The sequence below is a fragment of the Phyllostomus discolor genome, chromosome 4, assembly GCF_004126475.2.
Source record: "Phyllostomus discolor isolate MPI-MPIP mPhyDis1 chromosome 4, mPhyDis1.pri.v3, whole genome shotgun sequence".
Taxonomy (NCBI): Eukaryota; Metazoa; Chordata; class Mammalia; order Chiroptera; family Phyllostomidae; genus Phyllostomus; species Phyllostomus discolor.
This window is the reverse complement of record NC_040906.2, coordinates 181,023,894-181,048,300: the sequence shown is the minus strand read 5'-3', so window position 1 is coordinate 181,048,300 and position 24,407 is coordinate 181,023,894. Positions and strand designations below refer to the sequence as shown.

The window sequence follows — 24,407 nt, the reverse complement described above, 5'->3', positions numbered from 1 at the left end:
GATACCTTAAACAAAGTATTCCCAATTCCTCTCTCCCTTCCCTAATAACATTACTGTTATTCACTTCATTATTCGTGAGCTATAATTATCCAATATATTATTGCTATTATTATTTTTAACAAACTGTTATCAGTTATGTCAAGTAAGAGTAGAAAAAATAAAATATTTTGTCTTCATTTATTCCTTTTCTAACACTATTTATCCCTTTATGTAGATTGAGTTTTGACCTGTATCATTTTTCTTTTCTCTGAAGAGCTTCCTTTAGCTTTCTTTCAAGGCAGGTAAGAAACTCTCTTAATTTATGTTTATATTAGAAAGTCTTTCCTTCTTTATTTTGTAGGGTAGGTGAAGTTTTGTTTTTAACTTATCAGGGTTTTCCTGATGAGCCTGAGCATTAAACTGACATTAGACAGAGTAAGAGAAGAAAAACATACAAATTTAGATATTTTACCTACAAATTTACCTGTCTCGTGTGACACAGGAGCCCTTATAAGGAAATAAAGACCCAAAGAAACCCGCTTGCTTTTATATAGGACTAAACAAAGAGGTACGGCTGTGGGACAGTAACTAAACTGTGTGGGGAGGTTAAAGGAAGGCACGAATTATTGTAATGAGGTCTGTTTGTACAGAATCCTCTTGACTCTCCTTAGTTTCTTTACCCTTGGTAAGGGGAGGACATCTTTCACATAGGAGTTTTTATCTCCTTTTTCTAGAGGAAAGGGGGAGATCAGAATGATTTGCTTGCATCTGCTGTTTTTCAAGTACTTTTCCCTCAAAATAATCCTTATGCTAAAGTGGTATATTTTGGGGTGGCATATTTTGCCACCTTGACTCTTGCAGGATAATCTCACTGGATAAAGAATTCTCAGTTGGTGTTTTTTTTCAACACCTTAAATATAGCACGCACTGTCTTTCTGTTTTCATGGTTTTTGAAGAGCAGTCTAATGTAATTCTTATTCTTCTCCCTAGATAGTTAAGATTATTTTCTTCTGATTTCTTCAAGTTTTTTCTTTTCTTTGAATTTCTATATTTTGAATATGATATGCATAGGTCTTGATTTTTTGGTATTTATCCTGCTTATTGGTGTCTCTACTTCATTAATTTTGAAAAATGTTCAGCCATTATTACTTAATATATTGCTTCTCTTCCTTTTCATTACCATTTTTTTCAGGCATATATGTTATACCTTTTGTAATTTCCCCACAGGCCTTGATATTCTATTCAATTTTTCTCATTATTTTTTCTTTTGCTTTTCAGTTTTGGAAGCTTCTTTTGATATATCTTTAAGCTGACTGATTTTTTTTCTTTGCTGTGTTCAGTCTACTGATGAACCCATCGAAGTCATTCCTGATCACTGTTACCATATTTCTAATTTCTAGCACTCCCTTTTGATTCTTTCCTAGAGTTTCCATCTCTGTGCTTGCGTTATCCACCTTTTCTTGCATTTTTTCCTTTAGAGCCCTTAGGATATTATCATATTTTTAATTCTCAGTCTGACCATTCCAAAATCTCTGCCATATCTAAGTCCGCTTTTGATGTTTGCTTCATCTTTTCAGACTATATTGTTTGCCCTTTAAAATACCTTGTACTTTCTTGTTGAAATCTAGACATGATCTATCAGGTGAAAGAAACCAAGATAAAGAAACCTTTAGTATGAAGTTTTGTATTTATTTACTAGGGATCAGGCTGGGCTTATTCTTTGCTATAGCTAAGGTGTCAGAGATTAAAATTTTATGTAGTGCCCTTGTTTTTTGCCTCTGTTATCTTTCCTAGCGACGTCCTATTTAAATACAGCCATAAATGCCATTTAAAAATATTGTAATCCCTATTATTACATAGGAGCCCTGTTGATATATTCAGTAAGGTGTGGGGGAGGAGGAGCATCCTATAAACTTATAATTAGGTCTCAGTCTTTTAGTGGTTCTGTGCCTCTAGGTTATGACCTTTACAAGTGCTTCTCAGTTATCACTCTCTTGCCCCCTTAGTGAGATTGAATGGATCCTGTGGATTCAGGTTGGAGCTGTCTGTTTCCCTCCCTGCATGAGAAAGGAGAGGTGCCTGGAGTTGGGCAATTCCTAGCCCTTTGTGGGTTAGACTCCGGAAAAAAAAACCCAAGGTAGTTAGTTTTCTTTTTTCAAGAAGAACTAAATGCTCTGGGTATATTTCAAATTGTTTACTTTTCCCCTCATGCTGCCCCAAGCATGAGGGGATTTTTCTTTGAACTTTATCCTGAGAAACTGGTGCAGTTCTTTGAAGTAAACTCAGCCAAGTGTGGGGAAATCCCCCTAAGCGTGACCATCCAGAAATTTTCTGTCTCTAACTTGTCTATGCTCAGTCTACAACAATTAGTTAGTTAATTACCCTTAAAGCGTTCTTCATCAGTTGATGGCTCCAGCAGAGGTTTCTATTTCCAAAAACCGTAAGTCTCTGTGTTCACCTGTCTCTAGTTTTAGAGCTGATGGTTTGCCTTCGGACCTCAGTTCTCTGATGGATCTAAGATGAGCTGTTGATTTTCATTGTATGTGCTATTTCCCTGTGTTGAATCTTCTCTCAAAGCATATGCATCATGATTATTGTTATACTCTAAAATGTCCAGATTATTCTCTTGTAGAAACCAAATGATAACTTATTTATTGCAGTTAATAAGCCATCAAGATAAATTACAACCTAAAGGGCCATGTTTTATATAAAATATAGAATATATTCTATAATGTATACCAGGGGTTTTAGCAACAGAAACTAATTCTTTCCAATGAAATTTCATATGTTAACTGGATCACATCCTTTAATACTCAATCACGGACATTGTTTTGCAATTACTTTTTATTCATTCAATTTATTTAGCGCCTACAATGTTCCAGGCACCATTCTGAACATGAGGATAGATGGTTTGACAAAACGATCAAAGACTCCTGTCTCTGTGGATCATATGTTCCAATCAAGGGAAACAAACAATAATCAATGATAATAATTAATAAGCAAATTATATGGAATGATTGAATGTGAAGGGTAACATGGAAAATAAAGAAACAGAGCAGGCAAGGGACAGATACAGTTACAATTTTAATTAAAACACTTTCTTAGTCCATTAATTGGCTAGAACTAAATACCATAGACTGGGTGGCCTATAAACAACAGAACTTTATTTCTGATCATTCTGGACGCTGGGATATTCAAGATCAAGATGCTGGGAGATCTGGTGTCTGGTGAAGGTCTGCTTCCTGTTTCATAGACAGCCATCTTCCTGTTGTGGCCTCACATGGGATCAGGTTAAGAGGGTCTCTGGGCTCTCTTTTATCAGGCTACTGAGCTCATGACCTACCCATCTCCCAAAGGTAGCACCTCCCAATGCAATTACTTTGGAGATTAGGTTTCAACATAAGAATTTTAAGGGAACAAAAGTGTTCAGTCTATGGCAAGTATTTATTGAGCAAATCTCATTTAAGATGAAGTTAAGTAGACTTGAAGCAGAACAAGAGGAAGTACCATAAATATTGCTGGCCAAAAGATTTATCTTTTAGCAATGAAACATGCCATGCAAAGAAAGGGCCTGATTAAAAACAAGGTCAGGGAGGCAGCACTGAGCTGGGATCCAAGAGGTACCTCGGACTATGGAAAGGGTATTGACTTTTATTCTGGATGAAAGGGCTACCTATGTAATGGATGTTAAGTGTTAAAAAAGAGAAAAGGCAATAATATTTCTGAGATCTCTGGGCTGAACAAGGAGAAAAAAGTCTTCAATAACTGAGATAGAAAAAAAGCAACATATAATAGACTAGGTTTTGATTGGGAAGATGAGAATTTTCATTTGGGCACATTAATCTTGAGACATCTATTAGATATCCAAGTAGAGATCCTGAGTAGATATCTGGAGTGCAGGACAAATATTTGGCTAGAGATATACTCTGGGGAGTCATCTGCATGCAGATGGTACTTAAAGACTTGAGACTGTAAAATTACAGTAGGCGTGAGTGTGGATAGAGAAAGGAAGAGAACCAAGACACATGAAAAGGTGTGAAGGGGTGGGGAAGAAGTGGGTGGCATATAGACAGAAGAAACCATAAAAGAAATTGAGAAGAATCATAAGTAAGATAAAGAAGTAAATGAGGCAAATATGCAAAGAGGAGAAAGTGAAATCTACTCCGTGAAATGCTGCTGATAAATCTAGCAGGATGAGATAGGCTAGCAAACCATTAGTGTATTTGGTATGGAAATACTGAAAACAGGGCAGGAATTGGAAACCATAACAGCAAAAACTTAACAGAGGTCAGATAGCTTGGTCTGGAAGCTTTCTCTGGCATCAGGAAAGTCCTCCTAAGTTAGTCAGACAGTTTCTTGCCCTCAACACACACCATGTGCCCAAATACAGATTGAGATCCAGTTCACATTAGGGTGTCTGTGTTCTGATGGATCAGTCTGGGAGTCCCACAGATTCCTCACAACATCTGCTCCACCAATGTCTAGCTGCTCCCTCAACTGACACATGGCATGAGCTTGTCTGCTGCTAGCTCTCCAGTTCTTAAACCTAATTCATTTCGACCTAAATAACTGAAATTTTAAAGTTGCTAGAATTACCCTGGGCTTCTGAGAAGCCTGTGACACCAATCTCAAAAGTGTGCATATGCTAAATCCTGGAAAATGAACTGATAAAGATAAGAAATATCCTTTTAGCCCCTCTCTCTTTCATTAATGAAGAATTTTTACATTTTTTACCAACCTTCAGCCTACAGACAAGCTTTGATTTTTTTCTTTTTTATATTCAAGTAAATAATAGTTTTTTCATTTCATGTCTTCAAGAACTTTGTACACAAAATGTGCAGGTAATATGACACAAAGTATAGAGTTATGGTTTTCAGATGCTACATGAATGGTTAATAATATAAGATATAATCATATAAGTAGCATTTTAGAAAAAGAAGTCCTATCTTCTGTGTTATTCATTTTCAAAAGCATACAAGGGAAAAAAGATATTGACAGAGGGTGCCTGGAGATGTTGGGACACAATGGTGGGTCATGAAAATACTATAAAACATTGTGGTAGGAAGATGTCAAAAAATAAATCATTATAATATCCTGTTAATGACAACAGATAACTATTTTTAATGCAGGAATTTCCTTTTTTATTTTTTTTCATAACACTTCATCCTTTAATGTTTCAGCATGCATCTCTCAAGAGTAAGGGCAGCCTTCTACATACTTACATCTCCATTATATTTCCTAAAAGCATCAACATTAATTTAGTAACATTACTGACATAAGGTCCATAATTCAAGTTTCCCCAGTTGTCCCCAATATCCCCTTTAAACTCTGTTTCTTTAAATGCTGTTCAAGTACAGTTGTCTGCATCCCCCCTCCACCCCAGCCATCCCTACCTCACTCACCTGATCCCACCCACCCCTTGGTTTTGTTCATGGGTCCATTATAGTTGTTCCCGAAACCCCTGCCCCCTTTCCTCCCCATTATCCCCTCCCACCTCTCCTCTGGTTGCTGTCAGTTTGTTCTTAATTTCAATGTTTCTTGTTATATCAATGTAAGAATGTTTTTAAATGTCTCCATAGTCTCATATAAAAAGTTCTGGGACAGTGGGCTCTTAAAAAAAATATAGAGATTCACTGTCCCCAGTGACACATCAGGCAAAGAGCACACTGGTGAGTACCCGCCCCCAGCATACCTAGGGCTCCTCTGACTGTGGCCCACCCTTTGCCACCGTTTTATATCCAGATGTTAATGTAGCATCAGCAGGAAAAAATAACTATAGAAAGATAATAACTGAAAGAAAAATGAGGGCATGATTAACACTAATACTTATATCCCATGATTTTGCAAGGTGACTATATGGCCCATGATAAACTGTTGTCTTGGGCCTTGTGCAGGGAAGGTCTTACATGAACCAAAACTGTCTTCTAAGATAAGTTTACATATATTGCCTGGACTGTAAGAACATAACAAAACAATATAATAAACCTTTTATGGAAAAAATGCACATGTATACATTAACTCAAGCACATAAATTCATGTATGTTATGTGTGAAAAAATTATAAAGAAAAATGAGGGCATGATTAACATTAGAGTCATGAGAACTATTACACCTGGCATTTTGGTGAGGTTCACTGGACTTCATTGTACTGGCTGCTGTCTGTTTTCTAAGCTGAGCAATAGTTTTATGGGTGTTGGTTGTATATATGATCTATTTCATTTTAAAATTTGAAAAAAGGAGAGTCACATATAAGAAATGTTATATCGTGAATATGAGTTTTTTAAATTAAGTTTATGTATGACATCTCAAGAGATTGTGTAATACTATCTCACAGCAACACTTGGATGCACAAAATGTCATACTCTTTTTTTTTTCAGTTCAAAAGGATATAATCCGCATCCTCCCCAGTTTAGATGTTGAAGTCAAAGACATTACTGACAGTTATGATGCCAACTGGTTTCTTCAGCTGTTATCTACACAAGATCTTTCTGAAAGGACCAGTAAAGAATTCCCCATAGTGGCTGAAGTCATAGAACCACCTCAAGGAAACCATCTCCCCAGAAGCATTTTACAGCCTGGAAAAACCATTGTGATTCACAAAAAGTATCAGGCATCTAGGATCTTAGCTTCAGAAATTAGAAGCAATTTTCCTAAAAGACACTTTTTAATCCCCACTAGCTATAAAGGCAAGTTCAAGCGACGGCCTCGGGAGTTGCCAACAGCTTATGACCTGGAGATAGCGAAGAGTGAGAAGGAAGCTCTCCACGTGGTGGCCACCAAAGCCTTCCACCCCCTTCATGATGAGTTGTCATCTGTGTCTGTTGGGGACCAGTTTCTAGTGCATCACTCACAGACGACTGAAGTCCTCTCTGAGGGAACCAAAAAAGTGGTGAACGTTCTGGCCTGTGAAAAAATCCTCAAAAATTCGTATGAGGCAGCACTGCTCCCTTTGTACATGGAGGGAGGCTTTGTGGAGGTGATCCATGACAAGAAACAGTACCAGATTTCTCAGCTCTGTGCACAGTTCCACTGGCCCTTCAATGTGAAGGTCTCTGTGAGAGATCTTTTCATCGAAGAAGACATTCTGGCTGCTACTCCAGGACTGCAGTTGGAGGAAACCATCACGGACACTTACCTACTCATAAGCGACTTTGCCAACCCCACTGAATGCTGGGAAATTCCAGTCAGCCGCTTGAATATGACCGTTCAGTTAGTTAATAATAATTTGTCTCAGGATACAGGATCAATTGTAGTCAAGGCTCTGACTGAAGAGATCACGGAAGAACAATATTACATGATGCGAAGATATGAAAGCTCTTTCTCGCACCCCCCACCTCGCCCTCCCAAGCACCCCTCAGTGGGAGAAGCAAAGCTAACTCTGCTAAATGTGGCAGAAGAAAAGACTGTGGGTCTGCCTAAGTCCCCCAAGGTAAGGCTGTGATTTTGCAGTTTTTCTTCTTGAGTGTTTTTCTTGAGGCAATTTATTTCAAGTCTCTTCTGAGTTTGGTTTTGCTTACTTTTCTTTCTTTCATGCCGTATTTGAAATGAGCTTTTTCCGACGCACAGTGGATGAATGAACATCAACAGAGCATAAGCTGTTGCAGCATTTTGTGTTTTGATGCTTACCCAGTAAATGTGACAAGAAGTTTATGTTGAATTAGAAATAGCAGGGATGACATTTGAATATGCTGACCCAAATTGCCGTTTAAATGGGTTTTACTAATTAGGCGTGTTTGGTAAGGTTACTCGGAAGAAAATCTCTTTTATTTTGAAAGAGCTGTTCACTTTTTCTTGATAGAGTTGTTTTAATACAATACTTCATCCAGGAAATGAGTGTACAAAAACCTTTCTTCTTCTGGTGGGTTACCAGTAGCACGCATCTCTAACACACGTCTTCATTTTGTTTTAAGTGCAGAAAGATGTAAAAATATCTTGGCAGAACTATGCGTGAGCATATGAGCATCTGCCCACATTCTGCCTATCTGAGAATTGGAGTCTTTAACAGTTCTATTGAAAAACAAAATCAATAAAATCGCAGACAGTATGAGATCATTACAGAATCAACAACTCCATAACCACTCTAAAGGTTTTGGGAGGGGAGGGGTTGCAGCTTCATCACTACTCGAAGTTTTTGCCTTTTGAAAACTGCCTGCTGAGGGTCTGGAAAGCATTTGCCCTTACAACATGAAGCGTGGGTCGTTTATCTGGCCGGCAGTGCTTCCACGGCGGTGTGTGGAAAGAGTGCATTCTGGCCTGGCAGATGTTGTGCTAGCAGCTTGGGGAAACAAAGCCATTAGTAATACAAAGAGAGATGCTGTGTTTACTCTCTATACTCGGGAATAATAGCTGCCTCAGGCTTCAAGTATGTGGGTATGGAACTACTTATAATTCTACATGTCAAACATTGCATCCTGATTGTATGCTAGAGAAATCCAGTAAGGATCTTCAAACTCATCTTCAGAAGAAGGAAGATAAAGCCAGCCAATTTTTTTTTCAGAAAAACAATTTTGAAGGAGTCATTGTGAATTAAACAACTGTTCCCAAATAATGTTGATTAACATGCTTCTATTCATGTGGAGGGTATCTGGCTTCTCCTGTTAAGTGTATTTTTGTTGCTGAATTGAGTGATGTGAAACATGGAATGCTGGTTCCTGTTTTACTGGTAAGCAGTAGAATGCCCCCAACCCCAAGGTTTCCATCCCTAAGGCTTAAGACCTGTGACTATGTTGCATTGGGTAGCAAAAGAGTCTTTGCACAGGTGCTTAAAATTAAGGACTTTAAAATAAGATTATCCAGGTAAATCCAATTTAATTACAAGTCCTTTAAAGACTTTTCCGAGTTGAGGTCAGGATCAGAGAGATGAGATGACAGAATTGTCAGAGAAATGCACCCTTGTTGACTTTGAAGATGGAGGAAAGGAGCCTTGAGCCAAGGAAAGCAGACGGTACCTAGAAGTTAGAAAAGACAAAGAAACCTTCTTCCCCAGAGCCTTCAGAGTGGAATTCAGCTGTGCCTACACATTGATTTTGGCCAGTGAGAGTCATGTCAGATTTCTGACTTACAGAACTCTAAGACAATAAATTTGTATCATTTAAGGCACCAAGTTCATGTTATAGCAGCATTAGATAGTTAATAGAGGGCATGAAGTTAGGAGGGAGGTATAAGTAAAAGCTTTTGATAGAAAAATCTATATTTAAGTTAGAACTCGTTTTGTTGTCAAAGTGGCTTTTTCTTTTTAATAAATTTATTAAAAAGCTCCAAGACCAATTGGAAGTAGGATCTCGAACATAGCCAGAGTGGTTCTTTTCATCACAGATTGGTTTATTTTCACAGACTAGTTTAATTCATACAAGGCACACTACTGCTTACAGTTACTGCATCTCATAATTCCATCACAGGGGAAGAATACTTTTCTGTTTGATTACAGTTTAAAAAGAGAAGGACTTTGGATCACATGTCCATCTCCTGGTTCAGTCAGCTCATTGGTTGCCCCCCAAACAGTCAAGATTAATGGGGCAGGGAATGAGGACTGGTTGTTTCAAATAATAGATGTTGGGACAATATTTGAGGATCTGGAGATATGAAAGAATGGATGTCTATCACAATCAGAAATAAAAAAATTCTAACCTACTAAGAAAGCATTTACAGCATTTGTTAAAATTTTTAAAATGCCCTTTGACAGAGTTAACTATTTTATTAAGAGAGGAACCCACAAAACAACACTATATGTCTAGGCTACTATTTTGGGAAAATCTCCAGTCTTCTTCCTATGACTCTCCTTACTCTCACATCGCTACCATACTCACAGCACTTCTAACACCAGATGTGTGCAGGTTTTCCCACACCAAGCAATTCTGAGGCACCAGCTAGTTATTCTACAACTTAATTCTGATACTCTTTACCTGCAGACAGTGTCAGTTTTCACAGGTTACTTTGGGATCAGTCCCACCAGACAGCCCCCAACCCACATAAGATACCTTTCCCAAGTATTAGGTCCTCAGGTCATCCACATCTCCTGTCTATATTGGCTACAAATCAGAGGTTGCAGTGAACCCCTCCTTGGGCTCTCTTTGCCAGAGTGGCTCACAGAGCCCAGGGAGATACTTACTTTCATTTACCATTTTGTTAAAGGATATAATAAAGGATACAGATGAGTAGTTAGATGAAGAGCTAGAGAAGGCAAGCTCTAGGAGGGTCTTGAGGTCTGGAGCTTCTCTTCCCAACCAAGTTACTGTGTGTTATTCTCCCAGTACATGGGTGTTTTCACCAATCCAGAAGAAGCTCCCCAAACCTCATACCTTTTGGATTTTTGTGGAGGCTTCCTCACATAGGCATGATCAATTATTAACTCCATTTCCAGTCCCTCTTCCTCCTCTGGATAATTGGAGGGGGCTGGGGCTCAAAATTCTAAACTTCTATTTATGGATTCATCTTTCTGATGACCAGCTCTCACCCAGAAGCCACCTAGGAGCCCACCCAGATTCTCCTCATTAGAGAAAAGATACTCCTATCACCCAGGAAATTCCAAAGGATTTAGGAGACCTGTTTCAGGAACCAGGGTCAAAGGTTCCTGAACAGGGAACCAGGGACACACACACACACACACACACACACACACACACAATTTCTGTTATCTCACACCTAGTAAAACTAATGCTCTCTTAGACTAAATTTATAGATGGAGGATTCTAGATCCACTTAATAATTCTTAACTAATTCTTCACTGGTCAAACCTCACATGGATTATTGTGTCTAGTTCTAAGTCTACTTCTAAAGAATAGTGATAAACTGAAACTTCTTAAGATGTTAAGTGTTGTTTGTTAAGTTGTTAAAAGGTCCTGGAGACATTTGCATCAGGACATATTAAGGGAACTGCGTAATAGTTAAAACTTGAATGACTTGGTACTTGATAACATGTTATTTTATACATTTAAAGAGCTATCTGTAGCAAAATTACATTTTTTAAAGATTGTATTTACTTATTTTTAGACAGAGGGAAAGGAAGGAAAAAAGAGAGGGAGAGAAACATCAATGTGTGGTTGCCTCTCATACACCCCCTACTGGGGACCTGGCCTGCAACCCAGACATGGGCTCTGACTCAGAATCTAACCAGCAACCCTTCGGTTCACAGGCCAGTGCTCAATCCACTGAGCCACACCAGCCAGGGTGAGAGTACATTCTTATTTTTCATTACAACATTGGTTGACAGTCAAGGAAAGACAATTTTGGTATAATTTTTAAAACAGATTTATTGTCCCACGAAATGTTATAGCAGAAGCTAAGAAACCCTAGGTTCAGTGATGTTGTCAGGAGATTTGTGCTTGGTTGAAAGTTTATCAGTCAGTTGAAAAGGGTCTATAATTCTGTTTATGATTATATAGTTACATCAAATTTAGTGCAGTAGATAAAGAGCTTTATTTTCCTGAAATCACTTTAAAATGTCAAGGATACTATAAATTATGTGTTTAGACTTACTGACCTCCTCATTTTCAATCATTTTTCTTACCATGAAAATAGAAATCTGCTTGGTGGATAATTGTTTTAATATAAATGAGGTATCTGTCAGTTTCTGCATAATCTACTGGAAAATTATTGTAACCAATTATATCTTATTATTGCAATGTCATTCTTCCATATATTTCTTTTGATATCTACATTAAAGCTCTTCTATGTATGCTTTTGAAGTGATTCGATAGAACATTTTTCTTTTTAATTCTAATGGCAAGAAGCTACCATTGAAAATAAGCCTCTAATATTTTGGGCTTTATGTGAAATATTGCTTTAAATTCAGAGAACAATTTGTAAGGGTTATTCAAGTTTAAATATTCAAACACACTTAACTCATTAAAAAATCTTATTATATATGAAAAGAAGACAATTAGATGCTTCATTATATAAGTTTGCTTTTGTTTTCCCTGTGGATCATCTAAGAAATTTAGAAATTAAAAATATATAAGGAAAGGTTATAGGAATTAAGATCAATAGAAATAATTGTTTTTCAGGGTAATATTGTCAACTTTTCTTGAGTTTTAACAATACCTAAATAAGAGAAAATTGACTGTAGTAGGAATTTGAGAATGTAATGTGGGTATGAGCACAGACAGCTGGGCGAGGCAGATGGGTATCAACAGAGATAACAGCACATCTCAAGGCCTAATAAGTTCTACACTGAAGGGTTTTATTCTTGTTTTAAAAGTATGATACTTAAGTGGGAGAATAATATATGGGGTTTAAACAGAGGGATGAGAATATACCAAGGGACCCTTAAAAACTGTTTAGGCTTATAATAGTGTGCATAATGTACATTATGACTTTTAATCAGATGAAAACAATATTTTTAAGTGACTAAATAAACGAGGCTGGGCCTAAAATTGTGTTCTAACTAGGAATTTTGTGGGTAGACTCTTCTTCTCCAAAGGTTAGTTTCTATGTCAGAAGTAGTTTCAGAGACTTTGAAAGAATATACACTCATTAGGGTGTTTGCCTGTCGCAGATATATATGGCTATGACTTCTGAGTGCCACACAGGAGAAATGTAACTTCTGTATTCTGATTAAAGAGACTATAACCAGATAGAAAAACAAACCTTTGGTTGAAAGATGAGATATTCCACTCCTTCAGAGACTGCAACTGGGACCAGAAATCTTGCATTTCACTAACACTGTTTGGCCATTTAATGCCCAAGTGTCCACTTTGCTGCCAGAATTTCTAGATTTCTGTTGGGCAAGAACACCCATAGGAGACATTAAGGCCAAGAGCAAGGGAGGCACTAATGGCAAGGTACCGTGAATTGAACAGAAAACAGAGCCTGGACCAGAATTGGAGTGAGGGCTGGAAAAGGCTGAAGGAAAGCAATAGTGTCTGGGAGCTGCACAGAGAACACTTCAGCAGCTGCTGCTGGGTGCCGGGACTTACTTGTGATCTGATGTGACAGAGAGGCTGAGACGTGTTAAAGAAACCCACACTCGGGCTGAATCTAGATCTTTAGAGCAACGATTTTCAGCCTTTTTTATCGCATGGCACACACAAACTAATTACTAAACTTCTGTAGCACAAGAAAAAACACATTTTTTGCTGATCTGAAAAAAAGTAGTTATAATTTTGACTCATTTACACTGGATGGCTATTGCTATGTTGGCTGTTGTCATTTTTTAAATTTGACTATCTAAGGGAAAAAAGGTCTGTGCTCCTGATGGAATAGGTATTGTATGTGTTAAAAATTCATGTGGCACACCAATTGAAAATCTCTGCTTTAGAGAATAGTATTATATCCACTCATTTGTTGTCTATAGAATTTAGACATTTCACACAAACAGTGTGATTTGTTTATACATATATTTTTTCCCTGATATGGTATAAAGACAGAGTATTTGGATTTATAACCAACTCTTATACCCAACCAACTTCTGCAGACTGGTATCCATCCATTCTTGGTGGTTGCTTTCAGGCTAACACAGAAGCAGTAAGTCTATTTCCCTGTGAATAAGGAAAACTAGTGTTTTAGCAATATTCAAAGACCAAAGGCTTAAAGGTAGAATGTAGACACACTCTAAAAATTGGGATCTTAAATCTGATTAATAAGTAAATGAAGGGAACTTACAATTTTTCTTTAATATATTGAGGAATTTCAACTGTGAGATAATTTTAGCATATTTTCAGCAAGTATTCAAGTTGTTTTTAAAGCAAGACACATACAGATTTTTGAGGTGCCTGAGGTTTGTATTCTAGTAAATGACATGAGCCAGTAAACAGCTGAGTAGGAGGAAGTGAAAGAGATGGGAGGAGAGGCAAAGGATGAATAAATTAAGTGCTGAGTTGAAAGTTAGCCAAATCATAGTTCCAACTGAAACCTTCCAGGTAGATATTCTCTATTTCTCAATGAGCACAGATAGACACCTGTACTCATTGAGAAATACAGAATATTTGCAAATTCTGTTTGTGTTTCTGGAAGTGGGGATCATGACTTAAAATTTCACTCCAGCCATGACATGCAGTACATTAATACTTCTAGCTAGATAGCCAAAGAATGCTTTAAGTGATTTTTAAATGAAAAATAATTGGTAAAAATAAGGCATTAGAAAACATTGCCTGATTTTAAGAGAATTTTGACCTGCAACAATGAGCCACTTATTAAACTGTTAATAAAATACTCTTTCTCTCTAGAGAATTTATATCCAAAGAACACTGTCTCCTGGTGGGATAACTGAAGAACGATTCTACTTGGAAATGCTTGAATGCACCAAAATTGTAGCATTCTTTGAGCTTTCAACCAACTGACAATGTTTTCACTTGAGGAGTGAGGAAGGGCTGACGAAAAACATGAGTTAATACTGTTTTTCACCTCCCTCTCCCATCTGTGGAGACAAGAAGTAAAATACCACCAACTATGAGATTATCACATTTTCAGTCTTAGTATTACTTTTCAGCTGCAAAAATATAGGAATTAGAAAATATATTTCTCAATGGATTGGAAAAATATTTGAATGAAATTTGGAGTCAATCATTTCACATTAGACTTCTGGCTTTTACAAGGGTTAAAATAGTTTTCAGTTTCTTAAATGTCCATAACCTAGAAATCCCTGTTTAGAAATGACCAGTTATGATGCAAGAATCAGCAGTTTGAAATGTTCAATGCACAGTATTTATAAAGTGAGGGCACTTGAATTGCCAGCTTCCAATAATCCCTGTAGACATTTCAGTACCTGGAATCACTGAATTGAATGTGGGCTTATTAGATATTTAAGTTCTATTCTTTGAGCTCAATATCTTAAGTTTTATTTTATAAATTTTTAGAAATCTGAAGAGTAGTTGGAGAAATCTAGAGGAGATAAGTTCCAGCTGGCTTTGTCATTCCCAAAACAGATTTATCTGAGTTTCCTATTACTAAATTTATCTGTTTGAGTTTATTTTAGAATAAAAATCTTGCCTAAAAATAAAGTGGTAAGACATAAGCTCTATATTTGAGCAAATACATTTTGCTAAACTACCCAGATTCTTGCAGGACAACAATTTCTTTTTAATCTTTTGGTGGTATTTTCATTGATATCAGATCTACAAATTTTTGTGCTTTGCTTTCCAAAACGAATTTCCTGGATAAATGTTAAGATGGAAAATGAGTATGGGATGGCTATGAAAGCATGCATAAGGGATAGGCTTCCAAAAATTGATATTTTTTTCAGATTTAAAAAAGCAGGAAACTTAAAAAGAAAGTTACCTTGAAATAGAAGACAGTAAGTAAGTTAGTCAAAATGAACTTGGAATTTAAGAGATCAGAGAGTCCATAAACACTCAAAAAATTCATAGAGACAGAAATGGTAATATAAATGCATTATTTAAGGGTCAGCTCTCAGCCAGCCTTTTACAACATGAAACTTTTTTTTCCTTATACTTCATCCAGAATCTAACTTCAATGATTATAGTGTCTTAGAAAACTCTACCCCCTACTTAATCATCAAGATACACTTATAGTAGAACATTTTGTAAGATATGCCTTTTGTTTAAGCATTTACCATGAACCAGCTACATAGCTAATTTTAAACCTGATGAGGAAAGAAAAACATTAGAAGAAATTCTATAAATCAGAAGGCCACTGACCACAGAACTAGCCAAATGGAATAAATGTATACATTAAAGACCACAGAACTATATATTGTCTCCTGTTATTGATGTGGTTACAAATTTGAAAAGGGTTGATTCCAAAATTATGGAGTTACACAATATGTAAAAACCAAAAACATCTGTTCTTCTAGTGTAAGAGATAAGAATGTAATTTTAATATGTGACATTATACTTAATTTGGATTGCACAAATTTACATACTTTTTGTCCTTAATAGAAGTTTGTTGCTTTCAGATGTTTTCCAAATCTTAACTGATGTTCAAAAAGTACACAATCACCCCTTAATGAAATAGGATAAAACACAAAGTCACGTAAGGTCATCATTATCCAAGGATGGGTACTGCGCTACCCACGCTATTTTTCTTCTCATTGTCTCTGGTTCCAGCTTCTCCCCTGAGCTGTAATCATTTCTATATGTTCCATTCACATTAGACTCTTCCCCAGCCAAATTCTCTCTCACATGGTTGCCAGGCAGCCTGTGTGCAATAAACTATCCAAACGTCTGCAATCCAGACTGGTCTCAGTCTTCAGTAATTAAAAAAAACAAAAAACAAAAAACATGAGCCCATCATCAACCACGACTAACTGCGAGTGACTGGAACTGTGGGAAGTGAAACCATGAGTGGGGGTACTACTGTAATTGCTAAATAAAGTTCTGAGAGAGAAGAAGAAGATGCTGGAGAGTGCGTGGTTCATGGAAAAAGAGATGGACTTCTGTGAGGGGGTTAAAAATATAAGGAACAAAAGAGGTACACAAAAAGCCTAACAATAAGCAATAGGAGAGCATAATTAACTAAGTGCTTAAATTAATTACTCACTATTCTAATCTTTTTACATATGTAGACTCGTTTAATTTTTACAAAAACCCAATGAAATTAGTCCTCAAATTATTATCTCTCTTGTACAGGTAATTAATGTTCATCAACATTGAATAACTTTTCAAGACCAAAGTCTGAATTATTGCTTTTTAGGTAGAACTAATGAACAATAGTTTAATAGACTCAGCACCATAGAGAATATTTATGATTTTAGAATTAAAATTTAAGCTATGGATGATTGATGCTTATTATTTTCCCCACAAAATTGTGGACATCATCAATGTAATTAATTGGTAAGTAACTAAAAATTTTATCAGATTGTAAGTTGTCAAAGGAAATTTTTCTGAAACATGGCTTCCACCATTAGGGCCCCATATTAATGTCAGCTCCTTCTTTTGGAACATGGGTGGTTGTTATTGTGTGGGTATAAGGAGGCAGAGAATCATAAACTGAGAACAAAGCACTGATGAGGGATTGCTCTCTCTATTTCTATCCACTGCACTTATTTAATTGGCCAGAAGAAATTATAGTCTATGTTTATTTGCAATGAGAAGGTATAACTCTCTCTAATGCCTGCAAGTAGAGAGAAACTGGCTATTAGTTGACAATCTAAAGCCTACTATGTCTCAAAAAATTAATCACTTTTAATTCTTCTGTATTTTTTTGTCTCTGCAAGTGCCACCACCATTTACTAAACCAGATATCTACAAACAATCCTTTTTTTCCCTCTTCCCATTTATCCATCATTAAATCCTATAAATTCTACTTCTTTAGCATCTCTTGAATATATACCTCATTACTTCAGATTTCCATGACTTCTGTTATGGATTATTGAGAAGGTCTCTCAACTAGTCTTTTTATTTCTGGTCATACTATATTCAGATGTATTATTCACACCACTGATGTACTGATCATTCTAAAAGGAAAATATTTCTGTTTAACTCTTGCTAAAAATACTTTGTATTTTCCTTTTAATTTTTTTAATCATCTGTCCCTTATTTATTTCTCAAGGTTTACTCCACTTCATACCTTACCTCACATTCGTGATTCAGCCATACTAAATTTGCCCTTTGCAAACTTTATTCCCTCCTGAGTTCCCAATCATTCCAAATCATTTATTGGGGGCTTTCTAAATCCTAAAAAACAAAATTATTTTCATTAAATCTTTTCAGTGTCCCTATTAGTCTTATTATTATTTCTAATTTATGCACAGGGAAACTGAGGCTCTGGAAATAATTGTCCAAGGTAGGAGAGCTACCAGTATGTGCTAGACTTAGAATTCTAAACTGTCCTTTACCCTTTATCTAAACTACTCTGTATTGTTACCTGTTCTAAAAGAATTTCTCTGGCACTCTTCTGCCTCTCAACCCCCAGCTCACAGCCTGGGTTTGGTGCTTCTAATTTGGCTTTCTCTAACAGCTCTTTTATGTGTTTACCACACTAATTGGACTCTGTACTTCTTTAAACCTAGGAATGTATATTTGTATTTGCTACAGAACAATGAATGAATGCTTGTGGGAAGAAGTAAGGAAATTGGGAGGAAGAAAGAAGGGGAGAGAGGGCCTTGGCCAGTGTGGTTCAGCCAGTTGGACTGTCGTCACATAAACTGAAAGGTCGCAGGTTCGTTTCCCGGTCACAGCACATGCCTGGGTTGCGGGTTCAGTCTTGGTCCTGCCCGAGGCAAGCAGTTGACCGCCTCTCTCTCTCCCTCTCTTCCCCTTTCTCTAAAATCAGTTAGCATGTCCTTAGTTAAGGATAAAAAAAAGGAGGGAGAAAGAAAAGCAAAAAGGAAGGAGCAAAGAAGGACATTTTACTTTACTTTCCTCTAAATAAATTCCTTTACAGTCCATGTATTTAAAAAAGCCTGAAAATGTCACATTTTTAGATAAATTTTCCAGACTACTGGTTTGTAATACTTCTATATGGAATATTCAATTTTTATGCAGCTAAACCTGTTAACCTTTTCATTTAACCTTTTACTGCTTTTAAACTTATCCCCATTCCAGCAATTCAGTACATGTTCATCAATTCTGTTTTAATTGTTTTAGAATTTGAATTTATGCATGTACTTAATATGTACAAATGTGCAAACATACCTAGGTAAATATATGTATATGTGTACACATGTATGTGAATCTACATACTATATATGTATTATAGACTACTAAATCCATCTGAATTTTATGAAGGTAATTCTAAAATATCTTAATACAATTTATTAAGTAATTCTTTCCAATTTTTCATGCTTTATCGCATAATATACTTCTCTATATAACAGTCTGTTTCTGGGTTATTGACTCTTTTTTAGTGATCTTTTATTTTATTTTTGAACTAACAGCATACCTTTAAAATAAGATCCACCAGTATGTGTTTATATATAGATATACTTTTTAAGTGGTTTTATGAGCAAGGCATGTTATTTTAGGAAATAGAAAAAAACAAAAGAATAAAAGGAAATCACCAGTGATCTCATCACATTAATATTTTGTTCTATAAATATTTCCATTATTCATTAACATAGACTCAGGCACACAAACATATATGATTCTGTATGTATCTGTATGCATGGTAAGTGATACATGGACATATATCCATATGTATACATGTGTGTAGTTTAACACATTGTTACATTTGACTCTTCAACCTCTACTTTTATTTTGCTTTTTTAGCAGAGTTTAGCTTTTTTTGAAAGTGTTATGAAAGAGGTTTAGTCAAAAAGACCAAAGCCCACATCATCATCAGACATGTCAGATTTTTTTTTCTTTGCTTCCAGTTTCTCCCCCTGAGCTGGGGCACCAGTGGTGGAGGGGGCAGGGCGCCCCCATAGTGTAGCACCAGCTGCTGGGGCAGGTCCAGCCCCTACATTGTGGATAAGGCTCCCAATGTTGACATTGGCCAGAGCCTCTGCAAACAAGCCTGGCCAGAAAGGTTCAATATTTATACCAGCAGCTGTAATGAGGGCATTGATTTTGTCCCCAGTCACCTTCACCCCATTGTCCTGCAGGATAAGGGTCGAGTAAATGCAGATGGAGGCTGTGGTGTGGGCAAGTCTTGGTACACTGCTAGTCACTAGATGAAGTGAGGGCTTCAACCCAACATAGTCTTAGCTCCCTCAGAAGGACGGAGCACTTTGGGGTCAGCTGGGGAAAGTGGCTCCACAGTGAGTTGCTAGCCTGTCTACGCAGAACCTGGAAGGTGAAGGTCCCACAGTCAGCGCCAAGAACATTAGCCAGTCTTGCATCTTGCAAGCCAGAAGCAAGTGTTCTTTAATTGCTAGAGCATTTTGCCTCACCTCAGATCAAGAAAAATATAGGTTAAAAAGTTAAAGTGAGGAAAGAACATTTGGTTTTTAGTGTTAATCATATCCTGGGAATTTCTTTGTTTTTATTGTTGTGCAGTTACAGTTGTCCCATTTTTTCTCCATTGTTCTCCCCTGTCCCATCTCCCCCACTACAATAGTCAATCCCTCCCCCCATTGTCTGTGCCTGTGAGCCCTTCATTTTGTGTTCCTTGACTTGTCCCTTCCCCTTCTTTCCCCCATTATTCCCCTCCCCACTCCCCTCTGGTCCCTGTTAGTTTGCTCTTTATTACTAAGCATCTGGTTCTATTTTGCTCATTTGTTTGTTTTGTTGATTACATTCCACTTATAGCTAAGATCATGTGATATTTTTCTTTGACTGCCTGGCTTATTTCACTTAGCATAATGCTCTCCAGTTCCATCCATGCTGTTGAAAAGGGTAGAAGCTCCTTCTTTCTTTCTGCTGTGTAATATTCCCTTGTGTAAATGTACCACAGTTTTTTGATCCACTCATTTGCTGATGGGCACTTAGGTTGCTTCTAGCACTTGACTATTGTAAATTGTGCTGCTATGAACATTGGAGTGCACAGATTTTTTTGAATTGGATTTTCAGAATTCTTAGGGTATAGTCCCAGCAGTGGAATTGCTGGGTCAAAAGGCAGTTCCATTTTTAGTTTTGTGAGGAAATTCCATACCGTTTTCCTCAGTGGCTGCACCAATCTGCATTCCCACCAACAGTGCTCCCACCAGGGATCCCTTTTCTCCACAACCTTGCCAGCACTTGTCATTTGTTGATTTATTAATGATGTCAATTCTGACTGGTGTTGAAGTGGTATTTCGTTGTGGTTTTAATTTGTGTTTCTCTGATGGTTAGTGATGCTGGGCATCTTTTCATGTCTTTATGGGCCTCCTTGGAGAAGTGTTTGTTCAGGACCTTTGCCCATTTTAAATTGAATTGTTTGTCTTCCTGGAGTGGAGTCATGTGAGTTATTTATTTTTTAAAAGATTCTATTTATTTATTTATTTATTTATTTATTTATTTATTTTTAGCCAGAGGGGAAGGGAGGGGGAAAGAGAGGGTAAGAGACATCAATGTGTGGTTGCTCTCACACCCCCCTCCAGTGGGGACCTGGCCCCCAACACAGGCATGTATCCTGACTGAGAATTGAACCAACAACCATTTGTTTCACAGGCTGGCACCCAATCCAATGAGCCCCACCAGCCAGGGCTTGTGTGAGTTCCTTATATATTTTGGAGATCAAACCCTTGTCTGAGGTATCATTGGCAAATATGTTTTCCCATGTGGTTGGTTCCCTTTCCATTTTGTTGTTTTCTTTAGCCATGCAGAAGCTTTTTAGTTTTATGCAGTCCCATTTGTTTATTATTTCCTTTATATCCTTGGTTCTAGGGGATGTATCAGTGAAAATATTGCTGTGTGGGATATCTGAAATTTTTGTGCCTGTGTTTTCCTCTTATCCCAACACTATGGGTAAAGAAAACTTGGATTTTTCTTCTCCACTTCAAGTTATGTGATGAGGCCATCAAATGATTCACTTGGGGCCTTTGACACTGGGTTGTGAGAGTTTGAGAAAAATAGAAACTGATATTTGCCCCATGTCTACAAAGTCTAAAGACAAGAGACTATTACTGGAGTTTTCCCGCTTTGGGGTTAAGCTATATTGAGAGTAAACTGCCCTTTCATCAATGGCAGAGCAAATGTATGGCTTCTCAGGAGACTGGAGGTGAAAGAACTGTGACCAATAAATGTATTTCCTAATGTCCAAGAGCTGAGAGTGAGAGTTGCAAGTGGCTAGCCTCAGGCAAGTAAGCTACCATGTCTTTCCCAGATGGGATGATTTCCAATCATGCTGCAAAAGCATTCCATGAATGAATGGGTCAGCTTTTAATGTCCGTACATCCAAATTACAGCGACATCAGCAACCCAAGAGTGTTTATCCTTTTTCTCTGTGCTGGAGAAGTAAAAAGGACAGGTTAGCGAGTAGGGGAAAGAGATGGAGAAAGCTAATAATCAAGAAGTTAACCATATTTTCTCTGCTACAGATTTGGGAGCTTCGGGAGGGTTTAAGTTACTACAGGGAGAAGTCAAAGTAGGCAAGGTCTTTGAGCTCTGGTTATTTTACTAAAATGGCCTAGAATTAAGTGACTGTTATACAAATATGGATTTTAATGGGCCATTTGTTTACTAAAAGCTTTGGGATTTCCCCAGGATTTTGTACAGAGTTTGAACAACCACAGATATTTGAAGGTATATGAAAGAAAAAGAATAAGTTAGTTTCTGCTTATATCCTGTCAAGTCCAACTTGCTCAATGACTTCTTTATAAGTGTGTATGTGTGTAGATGTTTGCAAATGTACAAACCCATGTGTGCATGTTTCTGTATGTGAGTATTTGTGTGTGGGTTCATGCAATGCAGTTATCGCCAGTCATCCTTTTGAACGTCACGTTTTTTAATGCCCAAATGAAAATCAACTAAGCCCTCAATTTCCCATGATTTTTGACATTCCAATGCCCTTCTCCTTTCTTTTTAAAAATTTATGTGGGAGCTTTATATTTTCTCCTGTGACCTCCTTTGCTATGTTCACTTTCTTCCTGAATTTCATTTTTAAATTTTATAGTTTTGACATATAAAGCTATACATAATTAATGTGTGTAATTTTGTGAGTTTAGTGGTAAGTATACACCCATGAAACCTTCAACGGTCCATGCCGTAAACATATCTATCACTACCAGTTTCCTCCTGCCCTCTTTATTAGTGCTTTCACTCTTCAGGTTTGTGTGCCATCTCAACACAGGTGTTTCAACTATGTCCTAGAGCTAAAGGTTACTAAAGGTAACCTATGTCCAGGTTACTCTGGTCTTTAGTGCTTCAAACGATGAATTTAACTTTTTCTCTGATTTTTCAAGGAACTATAAACAATCTACTTTAGAGTAAAATGGAATTTGCTGAAGGTCTGGTGAGAATAGCTAGGAAGGAAGTGAAATTTCTACATGCTAATGCCTTGACCCTTAATCATCTCCATGTTTTTTCATCTCACAAAATCAGTGCTTTTCCATCTGGAATCAGCTCATATTTATTGGTTGCTTGTTTTATAATTAGCATTACTACTTAATACATTCAAAATACTTATTCTTATAATTTAGTTATGTAGTTTTAAGCTTAGAAAGCCTGACCTGCTTTAAAATCAGATTAATTTATGATTATTTTAGAGCATTTTATATTTTCTTATTTATCTCCTTAATCCATAAGGAATTTATATGGTATGCATTGTGGGAAAAACTTTTATCTCTTAAAAATGGTTAATACATTTTCCCAGTGTCATATATTTATTTAACTATTCCTTACCCATCTGTTTTGGAGGAAGTTTCTCAAATTTTACTTGAGTTCTTTCATTTACCTGACTTGCCTTAAACCAGTAGTTCAAAATGTAGTATTTTCTATAGTGTCTTAATATTATATATATGTGTATATATATATATTTCTCAATATTAAATATTATCTGGAAATTAAGAAAATGTGATTTTTGTTCTTGCTCTGTTACTAGTTTGTCAGGATATCTGGAATAATCTTAGCATCCTTGACTATAAAATAAAGTTAAGGTAAATGATCAGTACCATTGCTTTTAGCCTAAATATTCTTCCAATCTATGATTCTGTATCTATATATTGGCCAGTAAATAATCAAAAGTAACTGAAAATCTTCATCTCAGTCTCTTGAAATGACAAAAAGTTTGCTTTGTTCTAGCTGAATAATGTTAAAGAGAAAAAGCGGGAAGTACCAAAAAATGAGCTGTGGTATTTGGCAGAGATGATGGTCTCCCTGGTGACGTCGTCTGTTTCTCTGTCTTTGGCACCTGAAGAGTTTTCCATGTCTGTAATGCTTGCTTTAGTGGGGCTTGTTTTGTCTTCTTAATCCTGCATTTAGTAGGAAATTGGTCCCTATTTTCCCTTCTCTTACTTTTTTGGGAAGTTGTTCCCAAGAACTGCTTTGTTTAAGACTCTCCCTTTGCTATTTTGGTCCTACACTTCCAAAACCCAATTTGTGGTGGTTGTGTCACTCAATTCAATATGCACATGGCAGTATTCCCATTCACTCTTTTATCTGTTTCACCTTAAAGTTTTCCTGTATCTGTGACCCTTCTTGACATTCTTTTCCAGGGTCACCAATTCCATCCCCATGTTGCCTCCACCAGGACCCATTCTCTGTGTACAACCTGTCCCTTTCCTCTCCTTCATCACACAATGCGTCTGATTTTGTGCAATGGTGTAGCCTGTTCCTTCCTGAAGCGAACTCAATTTGTTTTCAAACAAATATAGCAATATTCTTTTCTGCATCTCAAGGATGTCATATTTATGCTTGTATTTGGCACTGTAACACCAGAATTGAGGCACTAAGAGGCTATGGTACGAGCTTGGAAGAGCTTGTTCTTGCAAATGAAAAGAAATTTACCCCCATTTAGCTAAAAGCACAAGACCTTTCCAATCAAACATTTCACATCATGACCAGGCCGAGAGAAAAGTGTACCTGTTCAGTTGTAACCGGTGCTGCTCACTGAAGTTGATTTCTCATTGTCCGTGCAGCTACAGGAGATACGGGTAATAATAAAAGCTCATGCCAGCCTGACTGCTGCTGTTCTATAAAGCCTTGCCAGACCACTCTGAGAAGCTGTTATCCCCTA

General features: G+C 37.0%; 2 protein-coding genes across 3 annotated transcripts in view; one reads left to right on the top strand and one right to left on the bottom strand.

Moving 5' to 3' along the window:
* Positions 1 to 24,407, top strand: part of THEMIS (thymocyte selection associated) — a 157,918-nt gene that overhangs the window by 71,408 nt on the left and 62,103 nt on the right. For both annotated transcript variants that reach the window (XM_036024679.1, XM_036024678.1), the window contains exon 4: positions 6,356 to 7,407. In XM_036024679.1, coding sequence (XP_035880572.1) covers positions 6,356 to 7,407 — 1,052 coding nt within the window. The remainder of the gene's footprint in view (positions 1 to 6,355; positions 7,408 to 24,407) is intronic.
* LOC114494076 (60S acidic ribosomal protein P1-like) lies at positions 18,565 to 23,598 on the bottom strand. The gene is made up of 2 exons (XM_036025002.1): positions 23,508 to 23,598; positions 18,565 to 19,481 (listed from the first exon to the last, which is right to left on the bottom strand). Exons 1-2 carry the CDS (start codon positions 23,596 to 23,598, stop codon positions 19,120 to 19,122), a joined length of 453 nt encoding a protein of 150 aa, XP_035880895.1. The 3' UTR covers positions 18,565 to 19,119.

What these genes read in the sequence shown, in the direction of transcription:
- LOC114494076 (XM_036025002.1), bottom strand. Translation starts at nt 23,598, where the DNA reads ATGGAAAACTCTTCAGGTGCCAAAGACAGAGAAACAGACGACGTCACC. An exon ending in ATACCACAGCTCATTTTTTG is followed by an intron (nt 19,482 to 23,507) that starts GTACTTCCCGCT and finishes CACTTCATCTAG; the next exon opens with TGACTAGCAGTGTACCAAGA.